At 40.7% G+C, this 25,225-nt stretch overlaps 1 protein-coding gene across 11 annotated transcripts in view; it reads right to left on the bottom strand.

The window, feature by feature from the left end:
- The window catches only part of RPRD2 (regulation of nuclear pre-mRNA domain containing 2), a 107,623-nt gene extending 86,945 nt beyond the window's left edge, over nt 1-20,678 (bottom strand). For 8 of the 11 annotated variants that reach the window (XM_086718105.1, XM_086718103.1, XM_086718106.1 and 5 more), the window contains exon 1: nt 19,457-20,677. In XM_086718105.1, the coding sequence (XP_086574231.1) occupies nt 19,457-19,661 (205 nt within the window). In that variant the 5' untranslated portion in view covers nt 19,662-20,677. Of the gene's footprint in view, nt 1-19,456 lie in introns of all 11 variants that reach the window. The other 3 variants (XM_086718107.1, XM_086718104.1, XM_086718108.1) reach the window with 2 other exon arrangements.
- Nucleotides 20,679-25,225: the final 4,547 nt, after the last annotated feature.

Raw genomic sequence — 25,225 nt, 5'->3', positions numbered from 1 at the left:
GATGAGAATAGCACTTTACCTCTGCATACTTCTTCCCAAGCACCTATAACCTCCACTAATCATGAGAAAAACACCAGACAAAGCCATAATTGGGGATATTCTACAAAATAGCTGAACAGTACTCCTTAAAACTGTTGGAAGGGTTTTTTTTTTTTTTTTTAACATTTACTTATTTTTGAGAGACTGAGAGAGACAGAACACAAGCAGGAGAGGGGCAGAGAGAGAGGAAGACACAGAATCTGAAGCAGGCTCCAGGCTCTGAGCTGTCAGCCCAGAGGCCAACACGGGACTCAAACCACAAGGGCTGAAACCCACAGGGCTCAAACCCACGATCTGTGAGATCATGACCTGAGGTGAAGTCAGACACTTAACCAACTGAGCCACCCAGGCACCCCAAAACTGTTGGAAGTTTAAAGGAGCCTAAAGAGGGGCGCCTGGGTGGCGCAGTCGGTTAAGCATCCGACTTCAGCCAGGTCACGATCTCGCGGTCCGTGAGTTCGAGCCCCGTGTCAGGCTCTGGGCTGATGGCTCGGAGCCTGGAGCCTGTTTCCGATTCTGTGTCTCCTTCTCTCTCTGCCCCTCCCCCGTTCATGCTCTGTCTCGCTCTGTCCCAAAAATAAATAAAAAACGTTGAAAAAAAAAAAAAAAAAAAAAATAAAGGAGTCTAAAGAAACATGATGACTAAATAATGTGGAACTTTGCATGGGATCCTAGGACACAAAAAGACATTAGGCAAAAACTAAGCAAATCCACAAATAAAGTATAGACTCTAGTAAATAATTATGTATCAGTATTCTTCCGTTAATTGTAACATATGCACCATACTAAAGTAAGATGTTAACAGGAACGGAAACTGGGAACTACAACCTTTGTAACTTTTCTGTAAATCTAAAGCTACCCTACAACATTTATTTTTTAAAATTCTATTTGTTGCAATTTAGCTGCCCATTTAGTTGTTTTTTTAGTGAAAGGATCCTGCAAAATCTAGTCTGTCATACCACCGAAACAGAAGTCCTTCTATTTACTCTTCTGCCCAATATAATCATGCTCCTTCCCAGAACTATACTCCAAAGAAATTCCTCTGACAAGCTTTCTTTCCTTAATTTCTGAAAAATCACTTTGCTCTGGTCCTCTCATCTACCTATGACACCTTTTCTTCTCCTAACCCCTGAAACTCTAGTGCTTCCCAAGATTCTTTCATTGGCCCTATTCTCTTCTCAAACACTGTCTCTTGAAGTGTTAATCCATTACCTACTACCAATATGCTTACAATTGCCAAGTCTACAGCTCTACTTCAAAGCTCCCTCCCAAATACAATAGAGTGGTTATGAACATCTTTCTTAAGTGAGTCAAACCTAGTTTTAAAGCCCAGCCCTGTTTCCAACTGCATGACCCTTTCTAAACACTGCTTTGCTCATTTATACAATTGGGATAATAGTCCTACCCATTCAAAGGTTGTCAAAATTACATGACATAATACACATAAAATTCCTAGGACAGCAAGAAGTCAACTGTCAATAAATATTAACAAATATTAGGATTATAAGCACCATCTATATGGCTAATTATCTACGAAGCAACTCTTCTCAGATGCTCTCCAGACACTCCAACTTCATATGTTCAAGCCTGCTTTCATCATCTACCTCTTCCTCCCAAATTCCCTGCCACCCAAGACAGAATCCACAGAATATGTCTTTCAATCTTTCCTCATCCCCAACATCCAACTCTTTAACTAAAGTTCTATCAAATTCCACTTTCTAAATACCTCTTTAAATCCTTTCTGCTTTCTCCACTACCACTATATTAATTCAAATCTTGGTCATTTGTTGGATTATTATGATGGCCTCCTGACATTTCCCCAAATATATTTATTTTTAGTAACTGTAATATCAGTTTTACATATTACAGTTTACTGTCCTATTTTAAATATCAAAATACAACATTTTGGTTGGCATTATACAAAAGCAGCTCCATTTGTCTTTCTTGGTTATCTTTAGCTCTTCCTCCCCCAACCCACTCATTTTCACCACAAACTCCTTACCCTATTTACTACCATTTACTACTCAGCTCAGGAAACTCCCCTGACTCAGTCCCCTCTCCTCTTGTCACCACCCACTTATAGGGTGAGTCTGCATCTGAGGGCAAGAACCCAAAGGATCTTTCCTTGGGGAAAGAAAGGATTTAGATCTCCAGTAGTGTAATCTTAACCTAGTTGGCCAAGAAAAAAAACCCCAAAACTTCAGCAATTTTGAACTACTGAACAGAGACAGATGGTTCTGAAAGCACTAGTCAGAGGAGTTAAATATGGCAAAAAGATACTTAAGTCCAACCCAACCAGCTACAGCCACACGGCAATTATAAAGATGCCTCAGGCCAAAAGACCAAAGTCAAAAAAGGAAGCAGCAGAGCCAGCAGTAGCTGATGACTTATATTAGAAAGATTACTTACATTTAATATTGTATAAATATTAAAATACATATTAAAAATAGAAATATATAAAAATATAAATTTTAAAATCAGCTTTGTGTTAGATGATTTTTCCAACTGAAAGTTAATATGTTCTTTTTTTTTAAAGTTTATTTATTTTGAGAGAGCAAGAGAGAGAGTGCAATAGTGAGTGGGGGAGGAGCAGAGAGAGTGGGAGAGAGAATCCCAAGCAGGCTCTGCACTGCCAGTACAGAGCCTGATGTGGGGCTCAATCCCACAACCATGAGATCATGACCTGAGCCAAAATCGAGTTGGATGCTTCGGTGCCTGGGTGGCTCAGTTGGTTAGGTGTCCAATTTCAGCTCTCACATTTTGTAGGTTCAGGCCCCACATCAGGCTCTCTGCTGTCAGTGTGGAGCCTGCTTTGGAGCCTCTGTCTCCCTCTCTCTGCCCCTCTGCGCATGTATGTCTGTGTTCTCTCTCTCCCTCTCGAAAATAAACGAACATTAAAAAAAAAAAAAAAAAAAAGAGTTGTATGCTTAACTGATTGAGCCGCCCAGACACCCCCCTTTTTTTTTTGCTATATGAAACAATGAGTAAATGAACCTTTTTTTTTTTTTTTTTAAAGAGTTAAGTAAAAGATTCAATTTGATTCTTCTATTGGGGGTTGAAAATAGGTCTTCACTTTGCAGTCATCATCTGTAAGAAATCTTCAGTTGACTTGTCCATCTCCATATTTTTACTTTATGTTTTAATAATAATTTTCAAAATATGATGGGGCACCTGGGTGACTCAGCCAGTCAGGTGTCCAACTCTTGGTTTCAGCTCAGGTCATGATCTCACAGCTTTGTGGGTTCAAGTCCCGCATCAGGCTCTGTGCTGGCAGCATGGAGCCTGCTTGGGACTCTCTCTCTCCTACTCTCTGCACCCCCCCCAAAAAAAACTTTAAAAAATAATTTCCAAAATATGCAATATATTAAATTTCTGGCTTCACTGATTCCAGTGTTACAATCACTATCTAATGTAGCTTTTGTGCCCATACATACTTTCTTTTTTGACATACTTTACTCCCCTTTATTTCAAAAAATCATGCCTTTTATTCCTTCTCTTTGTCTTTTCCATCCTAACTTATTGTCACTCCCAGCTTCTGATTCTTTCACACCTTTGTATATATATGGGATTCCTTCTTTCACCTGCTTTACATCTTTTTTGAGCACCTGAATCCTCCATGAAGACTTTCTTATTACACACAAATATAAATTGGTTCTCTCTGTTCTTTAATATATGGAGTTTCATAGAAAAACTTCCATAACAAAGTTTCACAAAGTGTGTTCCAAGGAACACTAATTACATAAGATGGCTAGAAAAGAAAGAGATTCCGTGGTCAAGTAAGTTTGGAAAATACTGAATGTTCTATCCCCCACACCTCTTGGAAATTCGTGAAACTAAAGGTTCAGCAGCATGAAACAAGGTTTAACTTTAATTGGGTAGTTCCTAAACTTTGACACTGACATCTAAACATGACTTCTGCGGAAATGCTATACTTTGTACTAAGTACAAATTCATAGTTATTTTTGACAGGTTATTTAAAAAGAATTTTTTTTTTTTTTTACTAAGTAATCCCTATGCCCAATGTGGGGCTTGAACTCACAAGTCCAGGATCAAGAGTTGCATGTTCTACAGACTGAGCCAGCCAAGTGCCCAACAATAGGTTATTTTTTTAAGATCCAGCAACACTAAAGAGATGGCTGTCACTTTGAAATCCCTTCCTTTGAGATGCATTTTCATGGTAGCACAACAGCTATAAAAACATATGAAAGATTCTTAAAGTCTATGAATTCCTGGAACTATAAGATGTTCCTATATGAATAGCCACTTGAAATAAAGCAGGTAAACAGTTTCTAAATTATGTGTTCTCTGGGCATTCGCTAGTTTATTTTTTGTTTTTGTTTTGGAGAGAGTATAAGCAGGGGAGAAGGGCAGGGAGAGGGAGGGGGAAGGAGGGGGAGGGGGGGAGAGAGAGAGAGGGGGAGAGAGAAAGAGAGAGAGAGAGAAAGTCAGTCTTAAGTGGGCTCCACGCCCAGTGCACAGACCAACACAGAGGGCTTGATCCCACGACCTCAGGTCATCTGAGCCAAAATCAGGAGTCAGGAGCTCAACCTACTGAACCATGCAGACTCCCCATGGGCATTCACTAGCATTAATAAGAAAGAACTAAAAAATTCACATTCATTCCTTTGAATTAACTTTAAATTTTCACCTAGGGAAGGGCACCTGGGTGGCTCAGTTGGTTGAGGGTCTGACTCTTGGTCTCAGCCAGCTTGGGTCATGGTCTCGCGGTTCATGAAATCAACCACTGCATTGGGCTCTATGCTGACAGTGCAGAGCCTGCTTGGGACTCTCCCTCTCCCTCTCTCTCTCTGCCGCTCCCCTGCACTCTCTCTCTCAAAATAAATAAACTTTAAAAAAAATTTCAGCTAGGAAGAATTAAAATTAATTAAAATTAACTGGAAGAATTTAAAGCTTAAGCAGACAGGCTTGCATGAAACATGGTATAAAAAATGTATACATAGCATAGTTGCGTTTTTAAAAATGACAATAGTGGGCGGTGCCTGGCTGGCTCAGCTGTGGAGCCTGACTCTTCATCTTGGGGTTGTGTGAGCCCCACATGGTATAGAGATTATTTTAAAATAATTTAAATAAATAAATAAATAAATAGATAATTTTTAAAAATCTTTAACAAAATGACAACAGTGGGAGCTAAGACGGAGGCATAGTAGGAGTACAGGCTCATCTCATCCCTCAAACACAACTAGAGAACTATCAAAAATGACAATAGTTACCATCTGTTGAGCTCTCAAAATGTCAGGTAGTTTGCAAAGTACTTTATATGAATCATCTTTTTTAATAACGCCAATAATCATGTAAGGGAAACTATACTATTATCCTCCATTTATTAAAGGCTTTAAAAAGTAGCAACTATAATGCCTACTGGAGTCCAAAACCCATGTTCTTTGCCAATTAACCACTATACGATATTCCTATATATGTAAATCTAACAAAATTGTGTGTAATCTGCATAGCAGCAATTCTCATCTGGGATCAGATTTAAGGAAGATTCATTAGTTAAGCATGTTCTATGTTCTACACCCTCTTCAAGGTGCTGAGGATGTAGTGGTGGACAAAACCAATTTCCTGCTGTCAGGTTCGGGGGCTTACATTCTGGGGGCGGGGAGGGGGCGGAATGGGAAGGACAACACACACTTCCCAGCAAGTAGTATCTTATACAGTAACAAGAAAAACTGAAGAAAATTAAAAAGGTGATATGATAACAGAATGATGGGGGAAAAGAGGGTAGGCTCTTGGCTATGGTAAAGGGTCAACCTCTAAGGAGATGACATTTGAGCTAAGACCTGAAAGACAAAGATATCAACGCAAAATTTTCATATAAGCAGTAATTTATAAAATGATAGTGATAATATAAATGGTAGTATATTTCTATATACTTATTTGGCAAAATAAAAAGTTGGCAAATTTATGACCTCACAAATTAGAATAATGGTTATAATTAAATGATTGATAAAGTCTGGAAACCACTGGGCAATATGCAGTATTCAGATGAGAGACAATGGATGTGTACTTTGCAGAAACTTAATAAAGGTCATTCTATATTGTAAAGCAGTAGTTCTCAAACCTTTTGGTTTTAGGATCCTTTTACACTTTTTTTAAAATGTCTATTTATTTTGAGGAGAGAGAGCACAAACGCGTGCAAGCACGCACACATGAGCAGGGGAGGGGCAGAAAGAGGGAGAGAGAATCCCAAACAGGCTCCACACTGTCAGCACAGAGCCCGATGCAGGGCTCAATCCCATGAACCATGAGATCATGACCTAAGCCAAAACCAAGAGTTGGAAGCTTAAACAACTGAGCTACCCAGGCACCTCTACTCTCTTAAAAATTACTGAAGATCCCAGAGCTTTTGTTTATGTGGGTTAAATCTATGCCATTTACTGTATTAGAAATTAAAACTAAGAATTTTTAAAATCCACTAATTCATTAAAAGCAAAACTAAACAATTATTATATATAATTATTAAAAATAACTACACTTAGGGGCATCTGGGTGGCTCGGTTGGTTGAACATCCAACTTAGGCTCAGGTCAAATCATCTTGTGGTTGGTTCCTGAGTTCGAGCCCCACATTGGGCTCTGTGTTGACAGCTCAGAGCCTGGAGCCTGCTTCGGATTCTGTATCTCTCTCTCTCTGTCCCTCCCCTGCTTGCACCGTCTCTCTTGCTTCCAAAAATAAATAAACATTAAAAAAAAATTAAATGTTTATTTTTGAGAGAGAGAGTGAGAGCTCGAGTGGTGGAGATGCAGAGAAAGGGGGACAGAGGATCCAAAGTGGGCTCCATACTGACAGCAGAGAGCCCAATGTGGGGCTCGAACTCATGAAGTGCAAGATCACAACCTGAGCTGAAGTCGGATGCTCAACTGACTGAGCCACCCAGGCACCCCTTTTGCTTTTTGCTTTTTTTAAAGATTTTATTTTTAAGCAACCTCCACACCCAATGTGGAGCTCAAACTCACAACCCTGAAGATCAAGAGGTGCACACTCCACCAAATGAACCAGCCAAGCACCCCACATTTTTGAAAATCTATTTAAAATCTGGTTTAATAGAAAACAACTAGGGTCTCACATCTGCTTTTATATTCAATTTATTGAATTAATGAGTTGTTTTCAACTTTGCAATTCAGTGAAATCATCAAAATAGGTACATGAACTCACAGAAACAATAGAATGGTGGTTGCCAGGGGCTAGGGAGTTGAGGAAATGGGGAGATGTTGGTCAAAGGGTATAAACTTCCAATTATAAGATGAATAAATTCTGGGGATCTAATGTACAGCTTTAGACTACTGTTACCAATATGGTATTATATATGGGCGCCTAGTGGCTTAGTCGGTTAAGCATTCAACTTCGGCTCAGGTCATGGTCTCACAGTTCGTGAGTTTGAGCCTCACATCAGGCTTTCTGCTCTCAGCACAGAGCCTGCTTTGGATCCTCTGTCCCCCTCTCTCTGCCCCTCTGTAGCTCGCACTCTATCTCTCTCTCTCAAAAATAAGCACTAAAAAATATATATATGGTATTATATACCTGAAAGATGCTGAGAGTAAATTTGTTTTATTTTTTTATATGTTTATTTGCAGGGGGAGAGAGAGCGAGTGAGCATTAAGCAGGGGAGGGGGAGAGAGGGGGGAGACACACAGAATCCGAAGCAGGTTCCAGGCTCTGAGCTGTCTGCACAGAACCCGACATGAGGCTCGAACTCCTGAACCACAAGATCACGACCTAAGCCGAAGTCAGATGCCCCAGAGAGTTAATCTTAAATGTTCTCACAACAACAACAAAAAGGGTAATTACGTGAGATAACAGAAATGTTAACTAACCTTATTGTGGAAATTATCTTGCAATACACTGTATATGTGTATCAAATCATCACCTTGTACACCTTAAACTTACACAATGTTGTATGTCAAATATATCTCAATAAAGCTGGAAAAAAAATAAGCAGAAGGCTGTTTGGAAACCTTCTGCCTATGGAACACTACAAAATACCAGTAAATTTGGTTCTTGAGTTCGAGACCCACATCAGGCTCTGTGCTGACATCTCAGAGTCTGAGCCTGCTTCAGATTCTGTCTCCCTCTCTCTCTCTGCCCCTCCCCCGCTTGCATGTGCTCTCTCTCCCCCCCAAAATAAACATCAAAAAATAAATAATAAATAAATAAACAAACAGTTAACAGCATATAAAAACTCATTACTATCATACTTCCCAGAACCAGCTATTTTTGTTCAATTTCTATCTTAATTACTAAGAGTTAAGTTCCTATAATTCCACCTCTTTCAGCATCCAATACAGAGTTTTACATAGAACAAGTACTCAGTATTTCTAATTTTATTTTCTAAATTCTCAATCTTTGAACATAGCAACACACTCTAAAAGAAATTTTAATAATTTAAGTACTATTGACTTCCTCCTGCACACAGAGATCATTTTAAAATAATGTGTTATGTTACAGTTTTCAAATCATCCTCACGGTAAAAGGAACACAGAAACAGCACAGGATTCATTCCGTTCTTTTTTTTTTTTTAAGTTTATTTATTTTGAGACAAAGACAGCGTGAATGGGGAAGAAGCAGAGAGAGAGAGATTTAGAGAGAGAGAGAGGAGAGAGCTAGAGAGAGAGAGAGAAAGAGAGAGAGAGAGAATATTCCAAGCAGGCTCTGTGCTGGCAGCTCAGAGCCCAACACCGGGCTCGAACTCCTGAAACTCTGAGACACTGAGCTGAGCTGAAACCAAGAGTCGGATGCCCAAGAAACTGAGCCACTCTGGTGCCTCTATTCGGGTCTTTTTAAAATAATAAATGGTAAATTATAATTCCTAACATTGAAAGATCTTTTCCCCTATAGCAGTGAAAATTTTATTAAAGGGTAATAAAGAAACACACTCTCTCTGTTAGTGGGTACCAAAGAATCATAAAGTAAAAGTAAGTGAAACTAACCACTAAAGAGTAAAATGGAAGGGGGAAGAGATGAGGGAAAGATAAAGGCTACAACCAAAATTTAAACCCAGCATACTGAACACTTCATTTCTTTCATCAGAGACTCAATTTCAAGGTTTCTAACAGAAGAATAAAAATAAAGTTTTTTTGTAAACTCTTATCTTAGTTAGAAAAACTTTACTGTTCCGAAGCACAGATGGAAATGTTGCCTTTTTCTAAAAAGAGTAACTAGGTTCTATTACTTTCTCCACAAGATGTGCATTTTCCCCAGTGTTCTAGAATTAAAATCTGTGGGGGCAGTGGGATCTGAAAGCACTACAAAACACCAACTACTTTTTGTTTCCTTGACAAACAGATGAGAAACTCAGTCTAGCTGATTTGTACAACAGTGTAAAGTTCTGGAGTAATTTTTACTAAGGTCTCTGAGCTTCGTCTACACATTAAAAAACCTCCTGTATCCTTACTTTCCAGATAATTGAAATTATAAAACAAATACCATAACTCACTGACAAAAGCTTAGGAGGAGGAGTTTGGATGCATCTATTATTTATTAGTTTATGAAAAGCAGAAAGCCAAATCACTAAGAATAAAATCAGCAACCCTCTACTCCCTAAGAAATTATACACATAGATACACTCACCTCTCCCTGCAGACAAAACTGTAATTTCAGGGTGGCCTATTTGAGCAAATTTTAATATCAGTATTTTTCCACTGCAAATGAAATTTTCCTTTCCATACCAAAGAACCATTTGACATTCCTCAATATAACTTTTTATTATGGTCATTTTTTATTTTAGAGAGAGAGAGTATGGGGGGGAGGGCGGAGGGGCAGAGGGAGAGAGGGAGAGAGAGGTGGGGGTAGAATCCTAAGCAGACTCCATGCAGCACAGAGCCCAATGCGGGCTCAATCTCACAACCCTGGGATCATGACCTGAGCCGAAATCAAAAGTCAGACACTCAACCAACTGAGCCACCCAGGCGCCCCAACGTTTCTCAGTATTATTTCATTTCACACTTTTAGTTATGGGAAGGTTTACTTGCTACATAATTTAACAGTTAGCTTACCACAGAATGTATAACAAAATTATATCATACATAATGCTTCAAATCCACCCAGGGCCGTGTTTATAATATCACCTTTCTGCATTTGAGAGACAAAGCAGCTAAATGAAGAACATAATGACTGAGTGTAAAGTCTCATAATCCAAGTAAGAGACCTTGTTTAGTACATACCATTACAATAATTAGATATCCTAATTAGGTAGTTCATGTTTTGAAATAGTGTCAGGAAACACGGAAAATATTATCTATATCTCTCTGAATTTAGGGCCATGGAATGAAGAAAAAGTGACCTAGGCATCCAAAGGGGAAGGAGAAAGGCAGTTATGCAATAATTTTAGAGTTGGTAATTATGACACAGCTACTGTCTAACTAATTCAGAACTGCCATTTAGCCTAAACCAAGAGTAGAAACATTGAAGAGCTCAAAATAGATTTATTACTTCTTTAGGACACTGAAATAAAGTTTACCTTGAATCTCAAAAAGAACCTAAGCCAAGAACACATTAGACCAAATAAGCAGAAAGAGGTATCTAAAATACTGAGTGCTCCAGAGCCGCCTTCTCTACTGGCTTTTTCTCTATCTACACTTTACCTTACTACACCTACCTCACTATCTACACTTAACTCCCATGTAGATCTCTTCCAGTCTCATGGCTCCAAAGACAGTCTACACACTAAACAGCCTCCATGTGGTAACTGCTGCACAACTCTGAATATACTGAAAACATTAAATTGTACAATTTAAGTGAATGAATATTTGTGAATTATATCTCAATAAAGATTTTTTTTTAAGTTTATTATTTTTGGGGGAGACAGAGCGCTAGCGGGGAGGGGCAGGGAGAGAGAGAAGGAGAGAGGGAGACACAGAGTCTGAAGCAGGTTCCAGGCTCTGAGCTGTCAGCACAGTGTCCGATGCGGGGCTGGAACTCACAAGCTGTGAGATCACAACCTAAGCCGAAGCCAGACACTCAACTGACTGAGCCACCGAGGTGCCCCAATAAAGATATTTTAAAATGTGGACAACTGGGGCGCCTGGGTGGCGCAGTCGGTTAAGCGTCCGACTTCAGCCAGGTCACGATCTCGCGGTCCGTGAGTTCGAGCCCCGCGTCAGGCTCTGGGCTGATGGCTCGGAGCCTGGAGCCTGTTTCCGATTCTGTGTCTCCCTCTCTCTCTGCCCCTCCCCCGTTCATGCTCTGTCTCTCTCTGTCCCAAAAATAAATAAAAAACGTTGCAAAAAAAAAATTAAAAAAAAAAAATGTGGACAACTGAAACCTAACACTCAAAACTAAGTTTCTGATCTTCCTCCCAAAATCTGCTCCACTTGAGCCTTCCCCATATTAATAAATACCAACTCCTTCTAGTCAGGCAAAAACCCAGAGTCATTCTTGATTATTTTCCTCTCTTACTCTGCATTTAATTCATCTAGAAATCTAGTTAGATCTACATTCAAAATAGATCAGAATTCAATTACTTCTTATCACTTCCACAGGCCATAACCTGGTCCAAGCCACCAACATCTTACCCCAGGTAAGTACAATAGTCACCTAACTAGTGCCCCTTGTTTCTGCAACAACCAGAATGACCTTTTAAAAACATAAATCATGGGGTGCCTGGCTGGCTCGGTCAGTAGAGCATGCAACTCTTGACCTCACAGGGTCTTGAGTTCAAGCCTGACATCAGGCCTAGAGCTTACTTAAAAAAAAAAAAAAAAAAAAAAATCAAGTCACAATACTCCTCTGCTCAAATAGCTCCCCATCTCCTTCAGAAAGAAAGCCAAATCCTTACAGTAGCTATAAAACTTTGTGATATGCCCCTTCTCCCACCACCACCCACCATAATCTCTGAATTCATCTGCTACTACTCCTTGCCAGCTACAAAAGCTTTCTTGTCTTCCTTAAACTTGCCAGGCACACTCTAACCTCAGGACCTTTGTATTTGTCTGCACTCTGTGTTGGAACGTCCTCCCCTCACACTTTATCTATGTTGCTTAACACCTCATCTCTCTGCTCAAATGTCACTTTCCCAGGGAGGCCTTCTCTTACCACCTAATTTAAAACTGCAAACTCCTATAACACTCTGTATTTCTCTTCCCTGCTTTACATTTCTCTACAGCACTTCTAATATTTTTACCTTCTAATACATTTAATATTTTACTTATTTTGTTTGTTTCTCCCCTTAATGGAGTATAAGCTCTGTGAGGGCAAAATTTTTTCTCCATTCTGTTCACCCGCTGAATCCCCAGTGCCTGGTACAACAGGTATTCCACAAATACTTGTTAAAAGAACTATGAATCTAGGGGCGCCTGAGTGGCTCAGTCAGTTAAGTGTCTGACTTCGGCTCAGGTCATGATGTCACGGTTCGTAGGTTCAAGCCCACATCAGGCTCTCTGCTGCCAGCAAAGAGTCCACTTCAGACCCTCCCTGCCCTGCTTGTGCTGTCTCTCTCAAAATAAACTTAAAAAAATAATAATAATAATAGTAACTGAATGGAAACTAGGCACTTATAAGCAAAATTCATCTTGATGCTCAAAGTTAGAATCTGTATCTAGTTCACCTGCATTACTCTTTTGTATATATACGATAGGTAATTAAAAGGCTTTCAGAAGCCAAACCTGCAGAAATGGCCCCAGACCTTTAAATTTGTGCAATTATTAAATATAAGACAGCAGGGGCGCCTGGGTGGCGCAGTCGGTTAAGCGTCCGACTTCAGCCAGGTCACGATCTTGCGGTCCGTGAGTTCGAGCCCCACGTCGGGCTCTGGGCTGATGGCTCAGAGCCTGGAGCCTGTTTCCGATTCTGTGTCTCCCTCTCTCTCTGCCCCTCCCCCGTTCATGCTCTGTCTCTCTCTGTCCCAAAAATAAATAAACGTTTAAAAAATAAAAAAAAAGGGGGCGCCTGGGTGGCGCAGTCGGTTAAGCGTCCGACTTCAGCCAGGTCACGATCTCGCGGTCTGTGAGTTCGAGCCCCGCGTCGGGCTCTGGGCTGATGGCTCAGAGCCTGGAGCCTGTTTCCGATTCTGTGTCTCCCTCTCTCTCTGCCCCTCCTCCGTTCATGCTCTGTCTCTCTCTGTCCCAAAAATAAATAAACGTCGGAAAAAAAAAAAAATGTTTTAAAAAATTAAAAAAAAAATAAAAAAAAATATATATATAAGACAGCAGACTGCACTCCCCACTGACCAGTACTGCACCCCAAACTTTTTGTCAAGAAAAGTCTTTTATGGGGCACATGGCTGGCTCAGTCAGTACAGCATGAGACTCTTGATCTTGGGGCTGTGAATTCAAGCCCCACACTGGGCATAGAGATTACTTTAAAAAAACAAAACAAAACAAAAAAACCAAAAAAAAAAAAAACAAACCCTGCTTTATTATTTAATCCAAATGCACCTCACATTTAGAGATTTTTATCCAGTAGTCAGCTTTCACAGCTAACATGTTCAACTTGTCTTTCCATTCTATATTAAATGAAAACATAAATGCCTATCAGAACTCAAAATCCACATAAGATTATCAGTTTTAGGGTGCCTGGGTGGCTCAGTCAGTTAAGCATCTGACTTTTTTTGTCTCAGGTCATGATCTCCCAGTTTGTGAGTTTGAGCCCTGTGTTGGGCTCCATACTGACAGTGCAGAGCCTGCTTAGGATTTTCTCTCTCTCTCTCTCTCTCTCTGCCCCTCCCCCGCACACATGCGTGCTCTCTTTCTTTCAAAATAAATAAACAAACTTAAAAAAAAAACACACGAAGACTTAAAATCTAAACATTCTGGTTAATGTATATTGCCTAATATTGAATAAATAAGCAAGTAATCAAAAGTTTTCTTCATGGTAGAAAATATTTTATAAATCAGAAAAGCTGTACAGTACAGTGGCTAAGAGTGTATATTCTAAAACCCTGAATGCCTGGAATCCTGGCTCCACCACTTACTAGCTCTGTTAAATTACTCGATCTCTTAGTGTCTCTGTTTTCTCATCTGTAAAATGGGATCATAACAACACCTACTTCAAAGCGTTGTGAGGACTGAATTAATTAATATGTGTAAAATGCTAGGAAAGGTGCCTGGCACATAGTAAGCACTTGATAAAAGCATAAAATTATCACCACTTTCATGGTCCATCTAAGGATCCTAAGACCCAAACTGACAAACCATTGCCATAAATCAAAAATGGTAACTGCACTTTGCAAATTCTCTGCAACAACTTAATCCTGTAGAAAGAGATTTTTTTTTTTTTTTTTGCTAGCCCATGTTTATTTTATTATTTTTTTTTTTTTAATTTTTATTTTTGGGACAGAGAGAGACAGAGCATGAACGGGGGAGGGGCAGAGAGAGAGGGAGACACAGAATCGGAAACAGGCTCCAGGCTCCGAGCCATCAGCCCAGAGCCCGACGCGGGGCTCGAACTCACGGACCGCGAGATCGTGACCTGGCTGAAGTCGGACGCTTAACCGACTGCGCCACCCAGGCGCCCCAACTAGCCCATGTTTATACAACAGCTTCTCCTGGGGGGGGGTGGGGGGAGGGGCGCTGGACAGGACTATATTGTACTGAGAGTTCCTTCAAATGAGGTGGAGGGGGAAAAAGAGGGGTACAAGAAAAAAAGACTGGCCATTAAGTTGATAACTACTGAAGTATATTAATTAGCAGAAGGTTAGGGGTGGGGTGAAAATATTTAAAGTTTATATCAAAAATAGCTGAAGGGAGGGGCGCCTGGGTGGCTTGGTCGGTGAAGTGTCCTACTTCAGCTCAGGTCCTGATCTCACCTTTCCTGAGTTCAAGCCCTACATCGGGCTCTGTGCTGACAGCTCAGAATCTGGAGCCTGCTTGGGATTCTGTGTTTCCCTCTCTCTCTGCCCCTCCCCCACTCACACATAAACATTAAAAAATTAAAAATAAAATTAGCTGAAGGTTATTCTTAACAGATTTTCTGCTCTACAACCGATTCTACTTTCCTACATCCACCTTTTCTTCAAAACAGACCAACCCATTCAATGGTTAAAAACAAGACAATATGGGGGTGCCTGAGTGGCTCAATCTATTAAGCATCTGACTTCAGCTCAGGTCACGATCTCTGGGTTTGTGAGTTCAAGCCTGGCATCAGGCTCTGCGCTCCTAGCCTCCATCTCAAAAATAAATAAACATGAAAAAACAAAAACAAAACAATATGGAACTATCATGAACATAATAATTTCCACTAGTTCTTCAGAGCACTTGCTAATACACTACAGAGTCCAATCCATTTGGCTTTAACTGGGAACGTAACTTCCAGGACCATACCCAAAACAAAACTCTGCTGTAATTATTCTGAATACTCAGGATTTTAAGACCATCTGCACCATTATTATCATAATAAATAATTTGGATTTTTTTTACCTATGCTAAAATACATATATTACCTTCCAAAACCTAGATAGCAATTCTATGAGAGATAGTTACTACCTCTAATTGCAGATCACAAATTGGGGCTCACAATTTAAGTGTGGAGTCAGGTATTAAGTGAAGGAATTAAGATATGAATCTAGGTCTAATTCTAAAGTACGCCCTTTTTCTACTTTTCCACATTGATTCCTATTTAATATTAAAAACAGGAGGGACAAATGAAGTAAAGAAATGGTAATCTGGTCAACTGCACATCAAGTCCAAAAAGAGCTATTATCTTGAACCTGCTGACAACCATATCTATCCTTTCTTTCACTAAGTTATAAATATTTCTTTCTGATAAACAGAAATTAAAAAAATTCAAGTTCTTGATTGATTAGTACACAAAATTACGTTGACAAATATTTACTGATTGCTTACTTTGTGCCAAACACTGTTCTAGTTGCTTGGGGATACAGCAGCAAAGAAGACCTAGCCCTGTCATCTGGTGGGAGAAGAGAAACAATAAGCATGTAAACAAATAAACATGGTAATTTCATATACTGAAAATAATGTGAAGTGATAGAAAGCAACTGAAGGGACCCCCTGAAATAAGGTCATTTAGGAAAGGCCTTTCTGAAAAAGTAATATATAAGGTTGAATCTAAATGATGAGGAAACAGAACTGGAAGAAGCCTGAAAGGTAGTAGACAGGACAGATGTTGTAGGAACTTTGAAGACCATAGTAAAAGTAGTTTAGATCTTAACCTGTTGCAATGGAATATCACTGGAGGATTCCGAAGCACGGGAATGACATCTGTTTATACTATAGAAAGACCACTTTTAAAAATGACAGCAATGGCAGTGCCTGGCTGGCTCAGTCAGTGAAGCATGTGACTCTTGATCTTGGGATTCTAAGTTCAAGCCCAGCAGTGGATATAAAGATTACTTAAAAATAAAAAAATAATCTTTTAAAAAATACGATGACAATGAATATTTCAGCCAGACAAATTAAAAGAAGCCTGAATAAAATCAGTTAGAACCCATCTTCAAGAAGCCTGCTTGTGGGGTGAATGGGTGACTCAGTCAGTTGAGCATCCGACTTTGGCTCAGGTCATGATCTCACAGCTCGTGAGTTCGAGCCCTGCGTCAGGCTCTGTGCTGACACCTCAGAGCCTGGAGTCTGCTTCTGCTTCTGTGTCTCCCTCTCTCTCTGCCCCTAACCCACTCGCATTCTGTCTCTGTCTCTCTCAAAAATAAACATTAAAAAAAATTTTTTTAATAAAAAAATAAAAAAAAAGAAGCCTGCTTGCTTTCTCTGAATTAGTTCCTTTAAAATGAACAAAAGCCTGTCAACATGTTATGAAACAGGATCAAATGAAAATATCTTTGGAAGATCTAACAGTTCCTTAAATTCACACTGAAGACTAAACACAAATTACTAAATAATGAATGGATGCCAGAACAAAAAAGAGAAGCGAAAGTGACATCAGGAAAACGGACAGAAAGGCCGGGAATGCCAGGTACTTACTTCACAAATTTGCCGAAAGTACACTTAGAAACCAAACTCTAAAAGAATCTCAACTGTAAAGAAATATGAAACTAAATGAGGCCCAATGCATAAACTATTTTCACTGGGCCCTTCATCACTCTCCTGAATATTTCTCTCAAAAGGCTTTACTTACATTGAGATGAATGATGTTCATTAAATGTAAACACAAAAGGACTATAAATACCCTTAACCATTTTAGAAAGTTCCATTCCATTAGGAAAAAAAAAATCAAGTTTTTAGAAAGCCAAAAGCATTTAACTGTATAAACTATATATAATACACTTCAAATGAAGTGTTGTTTTCCTAGAGCAATCATTTTTTTCACTCAAGACATCAACTAGGGAAATAAGCTTAGGCAAAATATCAACAAAGTAGAGGCAGAAAAATTCTGGCTTCATTATATCTTATTATTGCTAACTAGGAAAAAAATTCTAATTGTCATTTGAAATCCCACAAGGCAGGGATGGGGGTCAACCTATTCTTGCAAATGATGTAACCATACAGTTAAAGCACCAGAGCTCAAAGGTAGGGAATGTTAAATGCTTGTATAACTTAGTAAAAATGGTTTAAAACAAGAGAGAATATATTCTCAAACTCACGTGAGCACTTGCTATCACTGGTGAACCAAGTACATGAAAGACTAATCTTTTTTTTTTTTTTTTAATCTTGAAAACATTATTTTACAAAGTTAAATGTGGCCATTGTCATCTGGTATTTGTAGAGTAAAATCCTAACTCCACCCTTTTTCTGTGTAACATTAAGGAATTTACTTGCTGAGCCTTAAGTTTCCCTACCTGAAATCAATGATTTAAAAAAAAAAAATCTACCTCTTAGGGTTATTTTTTTTTTAATTTTTTTTTAATGTTTATTTATTTTTGACAGAGAGAGAGACCGCGCATGATCGGGGGAGGGTCAGAGAGAGAGGGAGACACAGAATCCGAAGCAGGCTCCAGGCTCTGAGCTGTCAGCCTAGAGCCCGATGCAGGGCTCGAACTCACAGACCGTGAGATTATGACCTGAGCCGAAGTCGGAAGCTCAACCGACTGAGCCACCCAGGCGCCCCTCTTAGGGTTATTTTAAGGTATAATGAGATATTGTAAATATTTTAAAGTATTGTAGATATTTTAAAGTATAATGAGATATTGTAAATAACAATAAAGGACTGGGCAGATAGCAGATGAGAGTCTTTGATGATGCCTGTTATCGTATGTTCTAACTTTACTTCTTGGAAAGAAAGTAACTTTGATCTATTAGTAAATCTAGGTAATCTTGTCTTGGTTCTACAACCTTTCTGGCATATGTTATTCAAAGAACCACAAGACATCTCTACCAACAATAACTTTATACACACAAATGGTCTGAAGACTGGGGCCTATGATTTCATAAGTTTTATCCATCTGTTCCCTAAAAGGTAAATACAAATCCAAACATTACAGGGGCAATGGCAGAAGTGGAATAAGAAGAGTAACTAGAAGATGGGTCTCACTGGTGACATGCCACAGACAAGAAGCAACAAAAGACCTAAAAGTCAAATAGATATATATGGCATTAGGGTTAACCCTCTCTCTCTTCTCAGCCGGAAGCAACAGTGACTTCACACTTACTCCTAAAAGATTTGAAATGTTTTGCTGACAATCCATGCTTCCTGACAGTTTAATATACTTCTTTTCTGTAGTAAAGCAGCAAAGTGGGAAAAAATCCCCCAAAGAGACAAAAAAAGCAGTCACTGGGGAAAAAAAAAAAGTACTACATATTTAAAAAGCACATTTCTTGATTTCCTGTTTTGATTACCTAGGACACCAAACTCATTTCTTTAAAAAGGCATTACAGGTGCTGAAAAATAGCCGGACATTTTTTATATTTTAAGGCATCAGTGATGACACTGACTACAGTTATTTCTGGTATCAAGAAGCCCGTATTTTATTTGCAATTAACACGGGTACAGGGAACCCTCCCAGGTGGTCCTCTCAGCTCTACGTGGAGCTCGTGTTACTTCTCAACATTCACCCAAGTAAGGCCCTTCTTATTACACATCACGAATTTTAGGTCAACGTAAAATAGAGTGGTCCAACACATGCCAACCAAGTACGTGGGTTTGCTACTGCTTAAACCAAAGCTTGTCTATCATCAGGAAAACCATTTGCACGTCAAGGCCTATGAGAAACAAACGGACGCGACAATTTCCGCGAAGGTTCAGTAAAGCTAACAGCACTCACAAGGCTCCGAAAAGAAGTAATACCTACATCTCGAAAGATCTAGGCCCAAGGGCCCAAGGTCACACACACCAAGTCAGCAGCTAGTAAAAAAATCCAAGAAATGATGAGCTTCCTGCAGTTCAGGGCAACCCTGGCTGGGAATGGAGTCTGGGCTTGGGAACACTCGCGTCAAAGCTTGAACGTGAATAACGCCAACCGAATGCAGTGACTCCGTGGGAAAACCCCAGGCTAGTTTAGGGAAGGATTTCCTTCCATTTCCCCAGTCTTCCCTTCCCTAGGCACCCCCAACACTCACATCTCCGGAGCCACTTCATCCAATGGTAGACGATAGTAGTGTGGTGTTTCTTGTTCTCTATACACCAAGACGACAGGCCTTGAATAGATTCCATGGTGTTGGTTACCGACTGGAATTTTCGATCCAACGAGGACTCCAGAGCCCCTGCCGAAGAGGCCGACGAGGAGGAGGCCTTACTGCTGCCTCCGCCGCCGCCGGCCGCCATCTTCCCGGTTTGCACAAGCGCTGCTGCTCCTCTGGCGGCCGCGCCGGCGGCGGCGGGAGCGGGCAAAACAATCACTGCGAGTGCGTGAAGGCCGTAGGTGGGGAGGGAGGCCAGGGGGTGGGGATGGTGCACGCGCTAGGCTCTTCGAGAGGTAGGACGGGAGGACCAGCTGCCGGGCACGCTGGCGGCTCCTACACGCTGGAAGGAGGGGCTGCGGGTATCAAAGGTTTATCAGAATTGTTCAAGGGGTTGTGTTTGAACCAGTCAATAATAACGGAAGAATTACGCAGAAAACAAGGTCCTGCGAAGCCTTTCAAAACGCCTGGCCCCGAAATTAATGGTTTTACATTCTTCGGCTCTCAAAGCTAAGGCTCTTCCCCACTCCAACGCCACACACACTCCTGTAAGGGTAGGCGTTAATATCTCAAATTTAATACTACCCGATTGCCCCTTCAGTTGCAGAAATCTTTCTCCTTTAGATCTTCTAGCACAGAAAAGGCCCAAGGCTACCTAGCCAGGATTTTTTTTGCAACGCAATAGCAGCAAAGGGACAGCAACAGTATCGCGCACGCGCTGCTTAGCCCCGCCTCCCCGCTTCCTTCTCAACCTAGAAAGCAGAGGGAGGCGTGATGGCGGGGCAATCTGACCAATCCAAGGGCAAGAACGAGAAGCGCGCGCAGAAGCCCGCAAGCCCCAAGGGCCAAGAAGGCTCTTCGATTATTTGTGCGCTTGCGCAGCAGATCAGCGTGTAGCGAGCTAGGAGGAAGAACGCAGGAGGGTGAGGGAGTTGGTCAAACTAAGGAGAGGTTGGGGGAGGGGCTTCACCGCTCCGCCCCGCCTTTTGCTTCCTAGCAAAGTCTCCCTCCTGGGGCTGTCCAGCTCACACAGCAGGCCGTAAAATTCCCACCGGTCAAAGGCCACTGTTACTCTCTGGCAGCTGCTGCCGCCGCCGCCGCCGCCGCCGCCGCTAACTCCTCGGGGCACCGACGCGCGACAAAGTGGCTGACAGCCATCTTGCCGTGCCTTGGAAGATGCGCATGCGCCAGCCCCAGCGAGCCCTTCGCTACGCAGACTCCCAGACCAAACAATATTTTACACTCCCTTTGGACGATACCATTCACAGCCAGTAGGCTTTTTGGATTAAAGAGGAAGTAAATGAAGTAAATTCCCCGTAAATTTTTCGAGACGAGGAAGTAATAATAGGCAAGATGTGATCTCACCTTTGCCAATTATAGTAATCTCACAATTGCCTAATACATTATAGTTTATAAGAGCCTTGGCTGTCTATTGTATTATAAATTAGCACAACCTCGATTAAGCATTCCATCGTATCTGCGTACGTAAATCCTCTGGGCAGATTTGGAGGCTCCTGTGTCCCACTGAGCACATGCAATTATTGTATTTTATGTCTTTTACCTCTACCCAGTGGACTCAACGTTTCTTGAGGCAGGGAACCTGTTTTGTGAAGCTCATATTGATTGAACATATTGATTGAAGCTCATACTGATTGAACAAAAAGTTGAACGTTTTGTGCCAAGTACAGTTCTAGATATGGAGGAGTAAAACAGCAAAACAGAAAAAAAAAAAAAAAAATCCCCTCCCTGTGGGACTTAGTAGCAGGAGACCATAAACAAATATATATCAGGAAGTAATAACTTCTATGAAGAAGTATGAAGCAGTAAGGAAGAGAGGATATTGTGTGTGTGATCCTATAGGGGAAGGGAAATGTTTTGGTGATCCAGGAAGGCTTCTGGAAGGAAGAGACACTTTATCTGAATGCTGAAAATAAGGCAACCAAGCAGGTATGGGGAAGGTAGAGAAGAACATACTGGCAGAGGTAACACCCAAGTGCAAAGGACCTAAAACTATAAATGTCTCGACATATTCGAGGAAGAACAAGGAGGCTAGTGTGGCTGGAGAAGAGCAAGAGAGGTAGAACATGAGGTCTGAGGTGAAGGGAGAGAGTTCATATAAGGCTTTGCAGGCCATTGTAAGGATTTTGGCTTTTAATTTTGAGTTAGGGAGCGGTTCTATGCAGAGGAGTTTTAAACAGAAAAGTTACACGGCAATCTTTTTAACTGGTTGCTATGTTGATAATAGATTTAAGGGCCACGAGTCAAGGAGGCTGTTGAAATAATCCAAACAAGGAAAAGATGGCTTGCACAAAAGTGGTAGCAAAAAGATAATGAGAAGTGGTGTCAGATCATGGACATATTTTGAAGGTAGAGCCAAAAGAATTGCTCATTGGATTTAAGGAGAGTATGAGAAAAACGAGCCAAATATGGCAGGCACTGGGGGTTGTGAGCTGAGCAACTACAACTGTGTTTCTCAGCCTTTTGCATTATCGTTGCCCCTAAAGATCCTTTTTACATTTTTTTCCCTAATCTCTCAGTCCCCATTGAATTTTAATGCCCAGATGCACTGTATATCTGTTTATGTGCTGCATGTTTTATTCAATACAGAGTTAGGAAGTACTAAAATCTTTGAGGTGCCTGGCTGCCTCAGTTGGAAGAGTGTGCAACTCTTGAACTAAGGGTCATGAGTTTGAGCCCCACATTGGGTGTAGAGATTACTTAAATGAATAAAAACTTACAAAAAAAATGAATGTGTTGTGTATGTTTGGATTTTACGGATTTACAAACCACTGTAGTATCTAAGAATTCCTCATTGCCCAAGAACTGCATTCCTCCCTTTTGTGGGGTGACATTGCCCCCATTGAAAATACATGAAATATGGGGCAGCTGGTTGGCTCAGTTGGTTCAGCATCCAGCTCTTGGTTTCAGCTCAGGTCATGATCTCACAGTTAGTGAGATTGAGCAAAGCCTGCTTAGGATTCTCTCTATCCCTCTCTCTCTGCCCCTCTTCCACCACCCCCCTCCCCAATAAATAAATATTAAAAAAAAAAAAAAAAAAAGAACCTTGAAAATGCATGAACTAGAAGAATGGAGTTGCCACTTTCTCAGATGGACCAGAAGAAGAAAGCGGGAGAAGCAGTCCTGTGAGAAATGAGTAGGAATCAGGATTTCAGTTATGGAAGCTTGAGTTTGAGATATCAGATACATAAATGGCACTAGATATATGAGTCTGAAGTTCACAAGGAAGATCTGGGTAGGAAACATAAATTTAAGAATTTTCAGTATTGGAGCTTCTGGGTTGGTGAGCTCATAATTTGGAGACAGGCACCCAGAGGGGGCCTAGAAGCTCCATGCTCTTCCCCATACCTGGCCCTGTGCATCTCTTCATCTGGCTGTTCCTGAGTTGTATTCTTCTATGATAAAGTAGTGACCTAGCATGTCATGCTACCCAGGGAACTTTCCAAACAAGTACTAAACATCCATCTGATTTCAGAAAAGGAGTAGATGAGACTTGGGTGACCAACAGAGTATAGGCTGGCTTCATTACATGATTCATGAGCCAGAATATTTTCTTCTCTTTAGACGACCTCTTCCAAAAGATTAATAAAAATTGTGAAGTATATCTAGGGACCATCCAATAAATCTTTTTCAAATGTAATATATCTGTGTACATAAGGTAGTGTTCAGCAAATACTTGAAAAATGTACAAATTGTTCTTTCATATGTGTTCATGAGCTGTATTCTTCACAGCAACAGAGCTCAGTTAAATCCAACTGCAAGTAGGTTACTGTAAGGTGTTTAAGATACACTTTTTTCTAGTCAGTTTTTCTCTTAATATTTGACTTTGCCTTTTCCTTTTGTTTAATAAAGACTGCATGTTGCCCTAAAAAAAATAGGCAATATTTAGGGCTGACTGGCAAGAAGAGCATGTAACTCTTAATCTCAAGGTTGTGAGTGTGAGCCCCATGTTGAGGGTAGCAATTACTAAAATAAGTAAACAAGCAAGCAAACAAAACTTTAAAGAAATGTCAGTATTAAAAAGAAAAAAGTAAAGAATTGTGAGTATTAAAGCCATGAGATGGGTAAGGTTGCCTAGGAAATGAATAAGTATAGATAAGAAAAGAAGTCCAAGGGGGCGCCTGGGTGGCGCAGTCGGTTAAGCGTCCGACTTCAGCCAGGTCACGATCTCGCGGTCCGTGAGTTCGAGCCCCGCATCAGGCTCTGGGCTGATGGCTCAGAGCCTGGAGCCTGTTTCCGATTCTGTGTCTCCCTCTCTCTCTGCTCCTCCCCCGTTCATGCTCTGTCTCTCTCTGTCCCAAAAATAAATAAACGTTGAAAAGAAGTCCAAGGACTAAGATATAAGGAACAACTTGCAAAGGATATTGAAAAGGAATGACTAGTGAAAGGAGAACTCAGAGAATAATGTTCTGAAAGAAGCAACGAAAGTTTGTCAAGAAGGAAGGACTAATCAATTGTGTCAGATGTCGCTGTGTAGGTTGCCTGAAGACTGAGATAACCACGGGATTTGGCAACAGAGTGATCTTTTTTTTTAGTTTTTTTTTTTTTTAATGTTTATTTTTGAGAGAGAGAGAAAATGTGTGAGCAGGGGAGGGGTGGAGAGAGGGAGACAGAGACTACAAAGCAGGCTGTCAGCACAAAGCCTGACATGGGTTCCAATCCATAAACTGTGAGATCATGACCTGAGCCAAAGTCAGACGCTCAACCGACTGAGACACCCAGGTGCCCTGGCATCATAGTCATCTTGACAAGGGCTGTTTCCAGGAAGTGAAGTGATAGAAGGTTCTAGAGAGAATGGGAGAAGTGGAAATATCCTGTATAGACAGCTCTTTCAAGAAATAAAATCGGGGGTAAGGGGGAGTGCCTGGCTGGTTCAGTTAGTGGAGCATGTGACTCTTGATCTCAAGTTGTAAGTTCAAATCCCACGTTAGGTATGGAGCCTACTTTAAAAAAATAAAATATTTAAAAAATATAAAAAATATGAAAGCAGAGAAATGGAGCTGAAGCTGCAGGGAAATGTGAAATCAAGGGGTTCTTTTTCTAAGATGGGAAATAATTGTAGCTGATGCAAATGAAAAATTGAGGATTAATTATTGAAACAGGATAGAGATGGGACAATTACTGGACTGGTTTCCTTGAGTAGATAGTTCCACAGACAGTTCCTTTCTTGTAATGGGAACGTAAGTAATCTAGTAGAGATTGTAGGTAGATTTGTTGGTGAGAATGTACAGAAATTCTCTTCAGTTGCTTCTTTTCTCAGTGACATAGGTGTGTACTATAGTAAGTCCTGAGGAAACACCCTCTTAAAAAGCTAATAATCTGTTAACTGCCAATTCTGGTGCATTATTTATAGGCTTCACCTTTCACTTTTCTCTTAGAAAGTGTAATAGTTGAAAGACCTCTAGGGGCGCCTCGGTGGCTCAGTCGGTTGGGTGTTCGACTTCGGCTCAGGTCATGATCTCGCGGTTTGGGAGTTTGAGGCCGGCATTGAGCTTTGTGCTGACAGCTTGGAACCTGGAACCTGCTTCAGATTCTGTCTCTCTCTGCCCCTCCCCTGTTTGTGCTCTGTGTCTCTCTCTCAAAAATAAACAAACATAAAAAAAAAAAAACCCAAAAAATTTAAAAGAGCAAGACCTCTAGAACCAGACTGCTGAAATTCAGGCTATGCCACTTACCAGCAGCAATTTTAGA

This window comes from Puma concolor, chromosome C1, assembly GCF_028749965.1.
Source record: "Puma concolor isolate L17-30 chromosome C1, mPumCon1.1.hap2, whole genome shotgun sequence".
Classification (NCBI taxonomy): Eukaryota; Metazoa; Chordata; class Mammalia; order Carnivora; family Felidae; genus Puma; species Puma concolor.
Note: the sequence above shows the minus strand (reverse complement) of the source record. Positions and strands in the feature narration are given on the sequence as shown.